The 15159-nt window shown below is 48.4% G+C and overlaps 1 protein-coding gene across 3 annotated transcripts in view; it reads left to right on the forward strand.

Moving 5' to 3' along the window:
- The first annotated feature begins 8489 nt into the window (after window positions 1–8489).
- Window positions 8490–15159, forward strand: part of OLFML2B (olfactomedin like 2B) — a 34925-nt gene continuing 28255 nt past the window's right edge. For all 3 annotated transcript variants that reach the window (XM_041003362.1, XM_041003363.1, XM_041003364.1), the window contains exons 1-3: window positions 8490–8663; window positions 10919–11182; window positions 12647–12754. In XM_041003362.1, the coding sequence (XP_040859296.1) occupies window positions 8490–8663; window positions 10919–11182; window positions 12647–12754 (546 nt within the window). The remainder of the gene's footprint in view (window positions 8664–10918; window positions 11183–12646; window positions 12755–15159) is intronic.

A 15159-nucleotide genomic window follows, 5' to 3' on the forward strand; every position in this document is an offset into this window, starting at 1 on the left:
AAGCTTCACAGCAAAGTACACAAGCCTTGTATGCTATGACCCTGTATTCTAATCACTATTTCCCCTTCTCTTCTCTCCACTGTAACCACTGTACTCCACCCTGTGCATTTACCAATACCTCTCCACAATCTTCTAGTCTCTAGGCTGCAGCTTGGTACATTCTTGATCTTTACTCACCCACCCTCTACACCCCCACAATAATCAGAAATAAATAGAAGTCTTTAGACTTCATATCTAGTCTGAATTTGGCAAAACCTGGAGCAGACCTTCTGTTTCTCCACTTTCCCCTCTGGGATTCTCCTACAAAACATGGCCTTGTAATTGCAGTGTCTTTCCGTTGCTACCTCCCTAGTTAGATTTGCTCTTGGGAAGGATTCTGTAATTACTTCCTTATTCGCTGGCATAGGTTCAAGGCTGAGTGTTGCCTCTTATAGCAGTACTATATGTAAAGGCTCACTACTTACTCTGGAATACTCTTATCTCCTCTACACCTGCTTTTCCAGCACTACCTCTCTGCTTTTTCTGTCCCTCAGACTCCCAGAAGGCTCTGTTCAGGGGGTCCCTTTCTCCTTGGAGCCCGCCAACCCCCCCCCCCAAATACAATGACACCACTTTTTTCCTACAGAAACTGAGTTCAGCAGCCATTCCCTTGGGCATCAGCAGTGTGCCTCTTGTTTGTTTGATACTTGTCTGTTTATACGTCTTTCTTAGGAGATTGTAAGATTTTTCCATTAATTATCATGTGTCTTATTCCTTCATTTTTTTAAATGACTAACTCAAGACCTGCTAAATCAAAGGATGAATGATTAACAGATGTTTACTAGGCCATGGTCTCCAATGTCTCTATGGTCCTTCCCAATGCAAGCAAAATTCTCAAGTTCTAGTTCCTTGTACATCTTCCCTAACAGTAATAGCAACAGGCAACACATAGAGAAAACCTACAACCTATCAGGGAACGTGTGGCAGTCTTTAAAAATCTTATTTAATCTGCACAGTCCCTTTTGAGGTAGTTACCACTGAGAGTTCCATATCATAGATGAGGAAATCAGGACTTTGAGGAATTAAGCCCCTTTCCCAAATTAATCCAGTTTGGTGGGTGGATCCATTTTGGCAGAGGCAAGACCTGAACACCAAGGTCTGACAGCACAGTAAAAGCTGGGAATCATGAGGTAATATTCTTTCTTATTCCAGAGAGCATTGAAGTTGAGTAGGTCTTGGTTGCCTCTTCTGCTTTACTTCTTTTCTCCATTGTCTTATTCCAGGCCCTGCTGTGGCATCACCTCAGCAGAGATGCTTCAGAGATAAGGCTCTGGCATGAGCTTCCCAAGAAGAAAATAAAATAGATCCTAGTTCTCTGTCTCCTGAAGTCAGAGCCACACAGGACAGTGGAAAAGATCAGGACAAAGCCAGTTGCAGATCCACGGAAGTGTGAAAGGGTAGAAGGATGACAAAAGCAACACATACATCCTGGAGCGGTGAGGGTGCTACTTCAATCTGGGAGATTCAGATTGCATTCTAGGCTCCTGGCTTTGGCTTGGACTAGTCCTGGCTACTATAGCATTTGGGGGGGGTGAGCTAGCAGATGGCAGCTCTCTCTTTTGGTTTCTCTGCTTATCATTTAAAACAAAAAAATTAAAATATGGCATGTTGAAACCATCTTAGAGGAGTAGCAACAACAATGTTCTTTAACGAAGTACAGAGAAAATGTGTTAAGGGTCGGCACTATGATGCAGTGGTTAGGCTGTCACTTTTGACTCCAGCATCCCCTTGCCACCCACATGGAGGACCTGGGTAGAATTCCCAGCTCTTGGCTTCCATCTGCCAAGCCTAGTTGTTGAAGCTGTTTGGGAAGTGACAGAGTGGATGCAGGATCTCTCTGTCTCAGTCTCTTTCTCTGTCACTCTGCCTTTTAAATGAATGAATGAATGAATGAATGGATGGATGAATGAATGGATGAATAATATAAATCTTTCTGGGGCCCGGCGCGGTGGCGCAAGTGCTTAAGGTCCTCGCCTTGCATGCCTGGGATCCCATATGGGCGCCGGTTCTAATCCCGGCAGCCCCGCTTCCCTTCCAGCTCCCTGCCTGTGGCCGGGGAGAGCAGTCGAGGACAGCCCAAAGCTTTGGGACCCTGCACCCGCGTGGGAGACCCGGAAGAGGCTCCTGGCTTCGGATCGGCATAGTATCGACCCGTTGCGGCTCACTTGGGGAGTGAATCATCGGACGGAAGATCTTCCTCTCTGTCTCTCCTCTCTGTATATCCACCTTTCCAATAAAAACATAATAAAAAAACTTTAAAAAAATATGTTGCTCATATTTCTATTTTTTATGCTTCTTTTTCTTTTCAGAAAGATTTTTTTAAGATTTATTTTTATTATTTTTTATTGGAAAGGCGGATATACAGAGTGGAGAGACAGAGAAGAAGATCTTCCGTCCGATGATTCACTCCCCAAGTGAGCACAACGGCTGATGCCATGCCAATCCGAAGCCAGGAGCCTCTTCTGGGTCTCCCGCGTGGGTGCAGGGTCCCAAAGCTTTGGGCTGTCCTCGACTGCTCTCCCGGGCCACAGGCAGGGAGCTGGAAGGGAAGCGGGGCTGCTGGGATAGAACCCGCGCCCATATGGGATCCTGGGCATGCAAGGTGAGGACCTTAACTACTTGCGCCACCGCGCCGGGCCCGAGCCACATATTTTGACTCAGACCTAAACAACACTACTTTTTCAAACATATAAACTTGACTTGAATTAGCTTAAAATGTGATTTTATTATTTAAGGCTGTGTAGAACAAAAAGATACAGCTACGGTTGGTATGTAGTTGTAAATGTCCTTAATAATGAGAAATGTCAGGGAAGAAAATTCTTTCTCCTTTGCTAAAACATCTCGAGAGGGAGAAATCCTTAAGACCGCAGAGTCGTAACCATCAATAACATAAACTATTCAAGCCAAAGTCTCGTCATCATTCCCATCACGTGTTCAGTAGATCACAGAGTGCCTGGCTCTGGATATACATTCAATAAACCAAACCAAAGGAGGGAGAGAAAGTGAAAGATCAAAGGAAAACCAAGAAGCTGAGAAAGCAGCGGAGTCATGTTAACCGGGGGACGGAGAGGCCTCGCCGGGCTATGCTTTCCATCGGCCTCTCCAGCACTTTATGACAGTTCCCTGGCCTGGCTCCCACCCACCAGCCAGCCAGGGAGCAGAGGTGGCAGAATGATGTTGCTCGGGGGACCCTGCCCTGGTGCTTTGATTCGGCCTCTGTGGGGCAGGTGCATTTTCCAAGTTACAGACCAAAGCGGCAGGTCCTTGGCAGCCGCCGCAGCCCCACCTGGCAAACGAAGCATCTGTTTGTTACAGACACTTCAGAGCAGAGGCGGGAGACACCCTTCGTAAACTGGGAGACAGATAGATGCTCTGACCAGAAGCAAACCTGTCTGGGGGTGGTGGGTCATGGGAATCGAGGGTGCTGACCAGTCAAAACTGGTGAGAGTCCTGGCTCTCTGGCAGTTACTGTAGCATATCTGGCTCCTTCTGAGCCCCTTTTATTTAAACATTTCCACCCTGAGTTCCTTTCTGAATCTGATTCTCTTTGTAAGAGGGCATGATATCGCCAACGCAGGGATTTTGTGAACGTTAAATGATGCCTGGCATGAAGTTGGTGCTTAGCATAGTGCAGCCATTGTGTGCGCCGTGGCCCTGGGGCCGCAGTGATTTCATCTGCTTTTCAGGGACAGATAGACTTGCTCCCCACTCTTAGGCTCAGAACAAAGTGATGTGCATTGGCAGCTCTCTGCTAAGGATCCTGGGAGCTACAAGTGCATCCACTTGGATGTTCTAAGCCAAACCAAGCTCACCTCCGGATCTGTAGATTCAGCTACCAGTGCAACAAATACCATGAGCATTGGAGCTTGTTTTTTTTATTTTTAATTTTTTGAAAAAGATTTATTTATTTTTATTGGAAAGGCAGATGTAGAGAGAGGAGGAGAGACAGAGAGGAAGATCTGTCCAATGTGACCGCACATTCACTCCCTAAGTGACCGCAATAGCTGGAGCTGCGCTGATCTGAAGCCAGGAGCCAGGAGCTCTTCCGGGTCTTCCACGTGGTTGCAGGGTCCCAAGGCTTTGAGCTGTACTGCTTTCCCAGACTGCCAGCAGGGAGCTGGATGGGATTAGAACCGGCAACCATATGGGATCCCAGGATGTTCAAGGTGAGGACTTTAACTGCTACGCTATCGCTCCGGACCCATGTAACTTGCATTCTATGGTGACAAAGACCTCCCATGAAATTCTTGCAAACACATAATCCACGTAATCTGGAGCACTGACACTTCTGTCGGCTTGACATCAATTTAGGGACTTTTCCTACTAACGGTCTAGGGTTCTAGAACCTGGCCCTATCTGAATGAAGACAGCTTTTAAAACTTAATGATGCGAATTAAACAGAAACTATACCTACTGGGTTTGGAAATTATGCAGAACTGGGACAAGAGCTAAAACAGTAAGAATTCAACAGGGTGAATCAACGGGCCAAAACCATCACACTATTCAGTGAATAAAATTGCAAAAGCTGTACTTGCGTTTTTTTTTTTTAAATGATCATAACTGGAAAGCATGGGATAAAGGAAACCAGCATAAAATTCATAATTTAGAAAAAAGAAATCTACACTGGAGAAATAAATCAATGTGAATCATTGTTGCATTGTCGCTGCCAAAAAAGCAAAGGCGGTGTTGGGCTGCATGAATAAAATAGCAATGTTCAGGAAAGGGAAGAAATGGTTTCAATACGCCCTAAATTCTGCTCAAACTGGAGATTTTTCTAGAGAAGAAATAACCTGGAAAGAGGAGGGTCTGGGCAGCCATGTGGTCTGAGGAACAACTAAACAAAACATAGATAAAAGATGCAGCAAGTGGAAACCAGACACAGTTTGGGAATATTTAGAAGGTCCTCAGTTTCTATCTTTAAAGATTTCTTTATTTTATTTAAAAGGCAGCGTTACAGAGAGGTAGAGAGGGAGAAAGGGAGAGCGAGAGAATGAATCCCAAATGGCCTCAATGGCGAGGGTTCAGCCAGGCTGAAGCCAGGAACCAGAAAGTTCATTCGTCCAGGTCTCCCACGTGGATGCAGGATCCCAAGCACTTACATTCTGCTGTTTTCCAAGACAGATTAGCAGGAAGCTGGATGGAAATTGGAATAGGCAGGACTTGAACAGCCACTCGTATGCTGGTGCTTAGGCAGTAGCTTTAACCACTACACGACAATACTTGTCAGTACTTTCTATCTCTAAGTGTAAAGCATGTACGTGTAAGAAGAGCTGCCGTATGGGAAAGGTCTTGGACACATTTGGTAGGACCATCAGACTGAACATTACAGAGAGACTAAAGGTGAGCTTTTAAAGGAGCTCTGATTCAGTTTGACGGCAGAAAGGACTCAAGCTCAAGATGCCTGCTGCTGTTCTGGGCACCCTGACCACCATCAAAGACAGAGTGGTAACAGGAAACTCCCCTCTCCTGCATGCTCCTTTAAGCAGGAAGCAAAACATCTTTCCAGAAATTCCGTGCAGATTACATGCTATGATACACCATGGGGGGGGGGGGCTGATTCTAGACCATTCCCTTGGAAACCAAAGTCTGTAACTGCTCTAATCCCTTATGAAAAACAGTGTAATATTTGAATATAACCCATACAATCCTTCCTTATATTTTAAATCACTTCTAAATGACTCATAATGCCCAATACAGTAGAAATGCTACACCAATAGCAGATATTCTGTCTTGTTCAGATGCTTTTTTTCCACTGCATTTTTTTTTTTTTTTGATCTAAAGTTGGTTGAATCCATAGATACAGAACTCAGGATGTGGAACCCACAGAAACAAGGGCCTGACTGTATTTTCTTCTCTAGGTCAGAATGGAGTCACGTGACCACGCCTCGCTGTAAAGAAAGCTGGGAAACTGAAAGTGTGACCATGAGGTAGCCGGGATTGGCTTAAATCACTTCAGATTAGGTTAAAAAGGCAATACCCTACGAATAATGAAATGGAAAATGGAAAGAGCAGGGGATGACATCACTGAATTGCCAAACCACATTTCAAACAACCAACCTCCAGTCTTCTCGGGGAAGAAAAATAAATGCCTATTTGATGAAACCATTGCTGGTAGGAATTTCCATTATTTGCAGTCAAATGAGCCCTAATGGATACAAATAGGGTTTTCATGAGGGCAAGTGGGAAGATATCCAATCACACTCTTTGTAGTTCTCATCCAACCAATATTCTCTTATTGTCCACTTCATTCCAGATACAGGTGAAACTCAGGATTGAATGCGGAATAAAACTAGACAGAGGCCCTGCCCTCATGGAATTTATAGACAGCTAAGAAGACAGGAACCTCTGAAACAACCCACAAAGGAGTGCAGGAGATACACGGTATGGCAGAAGCACATAACACAAGCTAGGCAGGGGGGCGGTGCGGGGAGAGCTGGGGAATGGACTCTGGGAAGCTTTCCCACGAGATGGGCAGCAGCGTGAGATCCCATGTGCACATTCAGGCTGCGTGTAGGATCTCTCTCTCTCTCTCTCTCTCTCTCTCTCTCTCGCCTCTTGTTGAATTATTGAAGCCTGTCTTCATCATCCCAGCCATCTTCAGGATCACTCTTCCTGGGAAATCTTGACTGACCTTCCACCTGGAAGTGGCCTGGTCCTTCTCCCAGCTGCAAGGGGGGGTGTGTGCTACATGTACCTTCCTAGGTCAGGAACAGGACTCTGTCCTGCAGAGTCCTCACGCTGTCTCACGCCTCCCGCTGGACACACACTCTGTCAGGGACACATACTCCCGCGGAGTGGCCAGCAACCTAACTGATGGCCCTGTATTCAGTCGCCATTGCACATATATTTCAACCAAAATGTGAAGCTACAGTTTACAGATGGTACTACCATACGGGTCCAGCAACTACTTGAGACCTCTCCCAGAAGAATGTGTTAATGTCCCAACAAACCCAGGCACTCGGAACTTTGGATTTGTGTTCATACACTGAATTAAAAAAAAAAAGATTATTAAAATTGTATCAATATGGTGTTGTTGTTGTGCTTCTGTCAACTGTCATCACAGATTTCAGAAGTCGCATTACATTATTATAACACTGTTCCTTAGCACGAGGGGCAAAGTGCTTGAAGGTCTCAATACCTTCTACATCTTCTGTTCTCTCAGGGTGACGGCTGTCTGGGAACGCACAGCGTCTCAGCTTAAGTCCTGCTAATCTTCAGGAGGTGTAAACGACGAATACCACCAAGGGCCATCGTAGCACAACTGCCCACTGTTGTAAGCTGCACGTCCTCTGAGAGGTCACGTGGGGGCAGAAACGGGGTGGGGAAAGGACACTTGTCCCAAACTACGAAGACGGTAAAAGGAGCTCCCTTGGGAACCGTTTGAATTCCCGGGCAGGAGCGTTCTCCCTCGGGGACGCGCAAAACGATATCGGAGATTTTTCCTGTACCCCCCTTACTTTCCAACATTTACCTAAATCGACACACGGCAGCAGAGTGTTCGAGTTATCCTCTGGGTGAAGATATTACCAGGTCCTGAAACAGCGGCAAGCGCGCTAACCATCAACGGCCCTAAGTTCAAAGCTGCTGGAGATCAAGTCAGAGTCAAGTTAGAAAAGCAAAAAAACGCTCCTTTCCTCCCGCCCCAGGTGCAAAACAGGGCAACAGCCTAGGAGCTTGTAGCCCCAGTGCTAAAGCGTCCGCATCGCACTCTAGGGGATACTAGCTCCTCTTGGCGAGAAGGGGCGCAAGCGACCCGGCTCCGGGCATCTCGGTCGGCTGGTGGCGGGGGCTCCGATGGGACGAGAGCAGCGCCCGGGCGCCTTTCCCCGCGGGCAGCGCCGGCGGCCGGCCGAGGGAGCGGGGCGGGGTCGGCCGCGCGCCCCTCCGCCCGAGCCCGGGCGCCTCGCGGTCCTCCTCCTCCTCCTCCGCGCCGTCACTGGCTGCACCGCTGCGGCCCCGGCACAATAGAGACTCCGCCCTCCCTCCGCACGAACGCTCCGCGGCGCCCGAGCCCAGCCGCCCTCGCCTCCTGCCCCGTCGCCGTCCACCTCGCGCTGCGCTTCCCCGACCGGGTGCCTGGTCCTGGTGCGCCCCGAGGCTCCCCGCCGCCCGCCCGGGCGCGCTCCCGATCGCGTCTGCCTGGCCGTCTGCCTTCCACCTGAGCCCTGCGGCTCCACCTTCCCCCGTCCCCTCCTCTCTCGCGCGCCCTGCCTCTGTCCTGGAGTTGCACAGTCCAGGACTGCTCGCCTAGGGAAAGAGATGCCCCGAGTCGCTGGGGCGCATCCTTCCACCCGGCTCAGCCGCACCCAGCTTTAAAAGACGCTCTGAGCAGCCACTCGGGGTCCAGCTAGGGAGACCCTGTTGCCTCGGTCCTTGGCAGAGACCTTTGCTCCCTGGAGTCGTTGAGTCGTTCTCGGAAGGAGCCAAGGCCCCCTCTGGTCACCACGGGCATGGCCAAGGCTGGGCTGCTCCTTCTCAGTTTCGCTCTGCTCGTGGCTCGGGGTTGGGGGTCCACCACTCCTCCCGCAGGGACAAGCGAGCCCCCAGATGTGCAGACAGTGGCTCCCACGGAGGATGAGACTCTGCAGAACGAGGCGGACAACCAGGAGAACGTTTTGTCCCAGGTAGGATGCTGGTGGAGCCCCACACCTTCCTGTCTAAGTGGTGGCGGGGGCCCAGGGATAGTCATAACTCAACGTGTTTGTGGGGACGGCTGGGTCCCCTCTGTTACCAAGGGCGAGGGCATTTGATGTTCACGTCTCAGGATATTTTCTTAAATGGAAAGATATGCGTCCTCAAAAAAAAAAAAAATCACAGAATCTTTCAAGGTTACCAAATCCAGAGACCACAGAGCACGAGGAAAGGCTCCGTGGGACTCCAGTATCATTCTTGAGTTCGATGTAAGAGCTGTGAAAAGCATGTTTGTGGCTGTTTGTGGGAACTGGGCTGTGGCAAACAGTGGGCATATCCAGCAGGAGGTGGATGGCATGACTTATGGCTGGGGTGAGGTGTGCAGTAGAGACTGAACGGCAAATTAGATGATGCCTGCAGAGGGGGGACCCCAAAACAGAGGGACTGACCACAGACCTGGTGTATGGGGGGGGTGCAGTTCCATGCAAGTCTGTGGGATGGCTCGTCGGGGCTCAGTGAGATGACGGTGAGGGACATGACTTCCGCTGGCGCAATTCTCCAGAAAATGAGGACCGTGGAACTAGAGAACGCTGGCGGGACCTCCTGACAGCCTGCAGTGGAGCTCTCAGGATGGCAGGCGCAGTTCCGGCCACAGTGCTTATTTTCACAGAGGCGGGGAGAGGTGTGGAGGGCAGCGGAGCAGGGCTGCTGAAACAGCTGCCTGCACCTCCACTCGGCTCCCTGCACTGAGCCTGCCTCCTTCCTATAGATAGACCCATCTCAAACCCCATCCACTAGCTTGCCTCTGACGACCATGTTCCTCCTTTTCCTCTACCCACCCAGAAACTCACCCTGACCCCTAGATCAAAAAGACTTAAGGATCCCTGACACCAGAGGAGCCATCAACAACAATGTTCCTGCTACTGGAGCCGCCTGAGAGAAAGGCGTGCACACAGGGTGTGGGGAGCCAGGCGATGGAAGAATCTCAGCAGAGTGTCTAAGAGTGGGACGGGCACGATTTACTATCAGCCCATAAAGACCGGCAGCTGAAGTCACCCTCAACTCCACCTCCTTCTTCCAGTGCTCCGTTCTGTGTTTGACAACAGCTCTAAAGCAAATATTAGTGTTAGAAGAAGCCCAACCTTTGCGAGGAAAGCATTACAGCCACCCATTCTCCTCACCTCCCATCGAGTCCCAGCATCCCAAAGAACATTTCCACTCAAACAGGCTCTGTGCGTGCCTGCCTGCTGGGGTCGTTGGTCAGAGGAAGGGAACATTTCTGCCTGCCTTAGGAGAGGAGCTGTGGCTTTTAGGGATGTAGGGCTTGTTGGACAGAGATGCGCTAGCTGAGGGAGGCCCTTTTCCCTAGCCTGTACCTAGCAAGCCTGCTGACTGAGGTTTTCCTGACTGGGAAGACAGGTGGGGGCAAGCACTCCGAAGGAACCGCTTAGCCTTGTAGAAGCAGCAAGCACTGCCTGGTTGCTCTCCTGGGTTTGGCCTGGGATTTGAATTCAGGAGCTGTTCTAGGGGGCAAATATGCTTTACACTGTGTTAAAACCTTGTTAATTTCCAAACCTGTCTCCTCTCAACTCCATGTCTTCAAATCTAATCCAGCTGTCAAGTCCCAAGTCCAATACCACTTCCTCCAAAAAGTCTTCCCCGATTCCACATTGGAGCCACTCTTGGCTTCCACTGCACTTTCAGGACACTTCTGCTGCACCACTCTCTGTAACTATAGGTCTCCCGCCCTGTAGGCTTTTTGGAGTAAGCTGTCTGTCTGGTCCATCTTTCTACTTCTCACTATGGCCCCCATAGTCTCTGGGGGCCACTCGGATATTCAATGAATGGATGAGGAGAGAAGCCAGTAGCCTTCAAAATTGAATGCTAACTTTCCCATCCCTCTTTTTCCTTTTTTTTTTTTTCCATCTAAGCCTGAATTCTAGCTGAAGGCAGAGACTATTGGGAAAATGATGGGGTTTGTCTGTTTTTTCCTTTTGATGTTGAAAGGCTAAGGCCCCCTGAGAGATGCACAGCTTTCCAAGACAAATGAGGAGAGCTGAACTCTGAGTGCCTTCAAGGGGAAGGCAGAGTCAGCAGATTGTGTGCCAATGACCTAGTAGCTCCATGCACCAGGCTTGTCTGAGATTTCTGACAGTGCAGGGTGTGGCGCAAAGCAGATGGGGAACCTCCTTGAAGAATCTGCTCCATGCCTGTGTTTGTACACCCCTCCCTTGCTCTCCATGTCCAGTTGCTGGGGGACTATGACAAGGTCAAGGCTGTGTCCGAGGGCTCCAACTGTCAGTGCAAGTGCGTGGTGAGACCGCTGGGTCGGGATGCCTGTCAGAGGATCAACGCAGGGGCCTCCAGGAGGGAAGACTTCTACACGGTGGAAACCATCACCTCGGGCCCATCCTGCAAATGTGCTTGTGTCGCGCCCCCTTCTGCCCTCAATCCCTGTGAGGGCGACTTCCGGCTCCAGAAGCTGCGGGAGGCGGACAGCCGGGACTTGAAGGTAGGCGCACATGTGGGACAGTGCCATGGGTTAGAGGTCCCCTTAGAAACCCGTGAGTCTGGGTAGAGTCATTACAGGGGATTGTAAGGTCTGTAGAGATGAGACCCTGGTCCCTGAGGTTCCCATATGTGGATCTATGTAAGAAGATCATTTTGACGATGTAGTCATTTTCAGCTCTGGGCCTGGAGGAAGATGCTGACAGCAAAGTGCACTGGTTTCTCCTTCTGGAGGTGAAGAGCAGCTGCCAGGCCCAGCTGGCCAAAAAACCTTGTGTTCTGCAGGAAAATTACTGTCACGACTTACTGCCAGGCCAGCATGCATGATGAAGAGGCAGTGGACGGCAGAGGAGTGAACCTTGTGTCCTTGGCATCCAGCCTGGGCTTCCTCAGGCTCTGTCACTAACCTGCTGGGCGACACTTCACATAGCCCTTCGCTGGTGGTGTGGAGAGTGGAATGAGCTGTGTTTGGGAGTCAGATGGAAGAACATCACAGCTGCATACTCCTGCTCAAGTTATTGAACCTGTCTGACTTCTATCACTTTGCATAAAATTTGCCTCATAAGACTATGAGAAGCAACAAGCTCACTATTATGAATGATGGCTGACTTGGGCATGACCATGAATTGTGTGACCATGTAAAGCACTGCTTTTATGCTTGGCTTCTGCACCCACTCTTGCCTGGTAGTCACTGAGAGTCTTTTAAGCAGAGTAGTAGTTACCAGTACAAGGAGTTTTCCAGGATTTGTCTACATTACTCAGTACTATAAATCTGTCATTGTCACCCAATTATAACTCTGGGTTCTGCAAGCTTCTGGAACAGTATCAGGCAAATTGTCTGCTAAGAATCAGAGTACCATCGCAGAGCATGTAGCCTGCAGTCCTTCCATGGACCTTACCCCAAACTCAGGTGTCTGCTTTGGAAGGGCAGGAAGGAGCCTTTTCCTAACCCTTAAGTGCTTCCTTCATGGAATTCTTCATCTGGAGGCTGGAATGCCAGGAGATGTGTGGGGAAAGGAGATTGCGTAGACAAAGACGTTGTGTGTTTCAGAAGGATGTCTTTAAGGTAATGATGTTTCTAGCTGCTTAGTTGGGTATTTATAGATTACCTGTTATGGACCAGTTACTATAAAACAGAGAGACAGATGACAAAAATAGACACAACTTTCAAGCAGCACACAGCCTAGTAGAAAGACGTGTGCAAATGATGCAGATCATAGAAGAAGAGCACGGTATTTGTGAGACTGAGTAGACCTCAGGCTTACTTGTTCTTATAGGATTATCCCATTTGCTTATCCAAAACGTGATGTACATAAGCCATTGTGTTTACCTGTATATTATTGCCTATACATTTCAGAGCCAATCTCTCAGTTTTTGGCTAGTGGCCTCCCTGTTGAGCTTCCCACATGGAAATATAATAGGAAGTGTCTCCTGAGCCCTGGACTAACCTCTCTCCCTTGCTTCCTAGGTCTCTACAATCATAGACATGCTGGAAGGTGCTTTGTATGGCCTGGATCTACTGAAGCTACATTCAGTGACCACCAAACTGGTGGGGCGAGTGGATAAACTGGAGGAGGTAGGAAAGATTAAGATTTTGATAGTCTTCTCTTTCTCAAGTCCCAAAGTGGATCAAACCACCTACAGTATTTTCTCAGAAAGTACGTGCTCTGACTAGACTTTAACCCATACTATCCTTTGGAAAAGAAACGTATGTGCAAAACTTTCATCCAAAATCATGCCAAATTGCTGATGGCAAAGAGAATCAGTGGAACAAAACTGTAAATACTATTTTTTATCTATAAGAACATATGTCAGTGTATTTCTGTTTTCATTTTGATTTTCAGAAAGCTCAGAGCTAAATGAAATACAAAGGTGAAATACATATCTTATTCCTAGTTTTAATATGGAGTCATATTGGTTCTGGATGTGTGATTGGTGATTCCGTACACTGATTTTGGTTTTTCTTTAATCATTCTCGTGTACACCTGTGTGTGTGTGTGTGTGTGTGCATCCAGTTTATCCATTTTATAGAAAAAGAAGCAAGAATGATGAATGATAAGTAACTTCACTACATGGGCCTAGAAGTAATTGTTTAGTGGTAGAATTTTAAAGATTTATCTATTTTTTATATTTTTATTGAAAAGATAGATATACACATAGAAGGAGATAGAGACAGAAAGATCTTCTGTCTTATGGCTCACTCCCCAGGTAGCTGCAATGGCTGGAACTGAGTCAATCTGAAACCAGTAGTCAGGAGACTCTTTTGGGTCTCCCATGTGGGTGTAGGGTCCCAAGGCCCTGAGCCATCCTCTGCTGTTTTCCAAGGCCACAGGCAGGGAGCTGGATAGGAAGTGAAACAACTGGGACATGAACCACTAGGCCATCACACCAGGCCCTACTAGTAGAATTTTAATAGACAAAGGACCACACAGCCTAGGCCAACTGGCATATGATTTTCAATTAGTAGTATGTGATAGGATGTTGGGAGTAAGGTGTTATTACAGACAGATAGTAACATTGACATATACTTTTTATATAAATAATAGACTATTTAGTCACCAGAAATAAGGCCCACCATTTAGCTTCATTGGTGAGAAGCTCGATGGGTGTGTTTTGCTGAGTGGCATCCAGTTCCTGGAATAATACTCCAAAAAGGGGTGCTGCCTCGAGCTGAAATCAGTTTCTTTCAGTTTTGGAGTGTTACTATAACTGGTAAATTTTTTTTAGATTTTTTTTATTATTATTATTTTTATTGGAAAGGCGGATATACAGAGAGGAGAGATAGAGAGGAAGATCTTCCATCCGATGATTCACTCCCCAAGTGAGCACAACGGCCGATACTATGCCGATCCGAAGCCAGGAGCCTCTTCCGGGTCTCCCACGCGGGTGCAGGGTCCCAAGGCTTTGGGCTGTCCTCGACTGCTTTCCCAGGCCACAGGCAGGGAGCTGGAAGGGAAGCGGGGCTGCTGGGATTAGAACCGGCGCCCATATGGGATCCCGGGCGTGCAAGGCGAGGACCTTTAACCACTTGTGCCACCGCGCCGGGCCCTAACTGGTAAATTTTATAACACAATAATTGTAAACAGCGTGATTTCTTGTGAAAAAGGTGCACTTTTGAGGTTTGTCATGGAGGAGCTCCGGTTCCCTAAGGAGTTATTAGTGAATAGAAGATGTGAAGCAGTACAGCTGCCTTGTGCGTGGCAGAAAGGGGCATGGGGTCTGGAGTCAGGATGGGATGAAATACTAGTCTGCTATTGCCAGGCACCCGCATCTTAACTTTATGGATGAAGCAGAATGGTGCCCTGCCTCCTTTGTGTGACTGAGGGGGTAAGGTACATTAGTCGTGATGAAAAACGCTGGAAATGGTTAACTTAAATAAGGTCCTTAGATTATCCCTAAGGAGAAACGGATCAAACTTTCCCATCTTGTTTTGCCAAGAGTGGTGGGACAAAGATGACAAAACGCTGTAAATTCCAGGATTGGTTTCGGTACAGTCATTCCTCTGCAGAAACTGGGCACAAGTGCTTTCTCCATGCACGTTGGCCCCGTCCAGGATGAGGCTCCCCTGACTGTTGCCCTTTGTTTTGGGGGCGCTGCTGAGTCCACAGTCCACCTTCACTGATGGAGTCGGACGGAGGGAGTCAGGGTTCCACACACTGAGCTTGGCAGACAGGTTGGGTGGCCAATAGTACCAGGTGCCTCCTCGGTGTCTTGCTGCTTTCCCCTAGGGAGTCCCTAGGAGAATTAGGTCACCAGGCATCTTGGGTCTTTTTGTTGCTAATCTTGACAGTTAGGTGATGAGGCTGGGAGTGGGACACACCAACATACTCTTACTGGATTTCATGCAGGCTTAGGACTCTCCCTCTCATTTGAAATCACACTCAGATTCTTCTCAATGGGCTGAAAGGGAAATGAAGTCCAGTATTGGAAAAGGCCTGTTTCTCAAGGCCCCAGAATCACGTCAATGTGCAATGTCCTTTT

The sequence above is a fragment of the Ochotona curzoniae genome, unplaced genomic scaffold, assembly GCF_017591425.1.
Source record: "Ochotona curzoniae isolate NIBS_2020 unplaced genomic scaffold, NIBS_Ocur_1.0 scaffold_2683, whole genome shotgun sequence".
NCBI classification, from domain to species: domain Eukaryota; kingdom Metazoa; phylum Chordata; class Mammalia; order Lagomorpha; family Ochotonidae; genus Ochotona; species Ochotona curzoniae.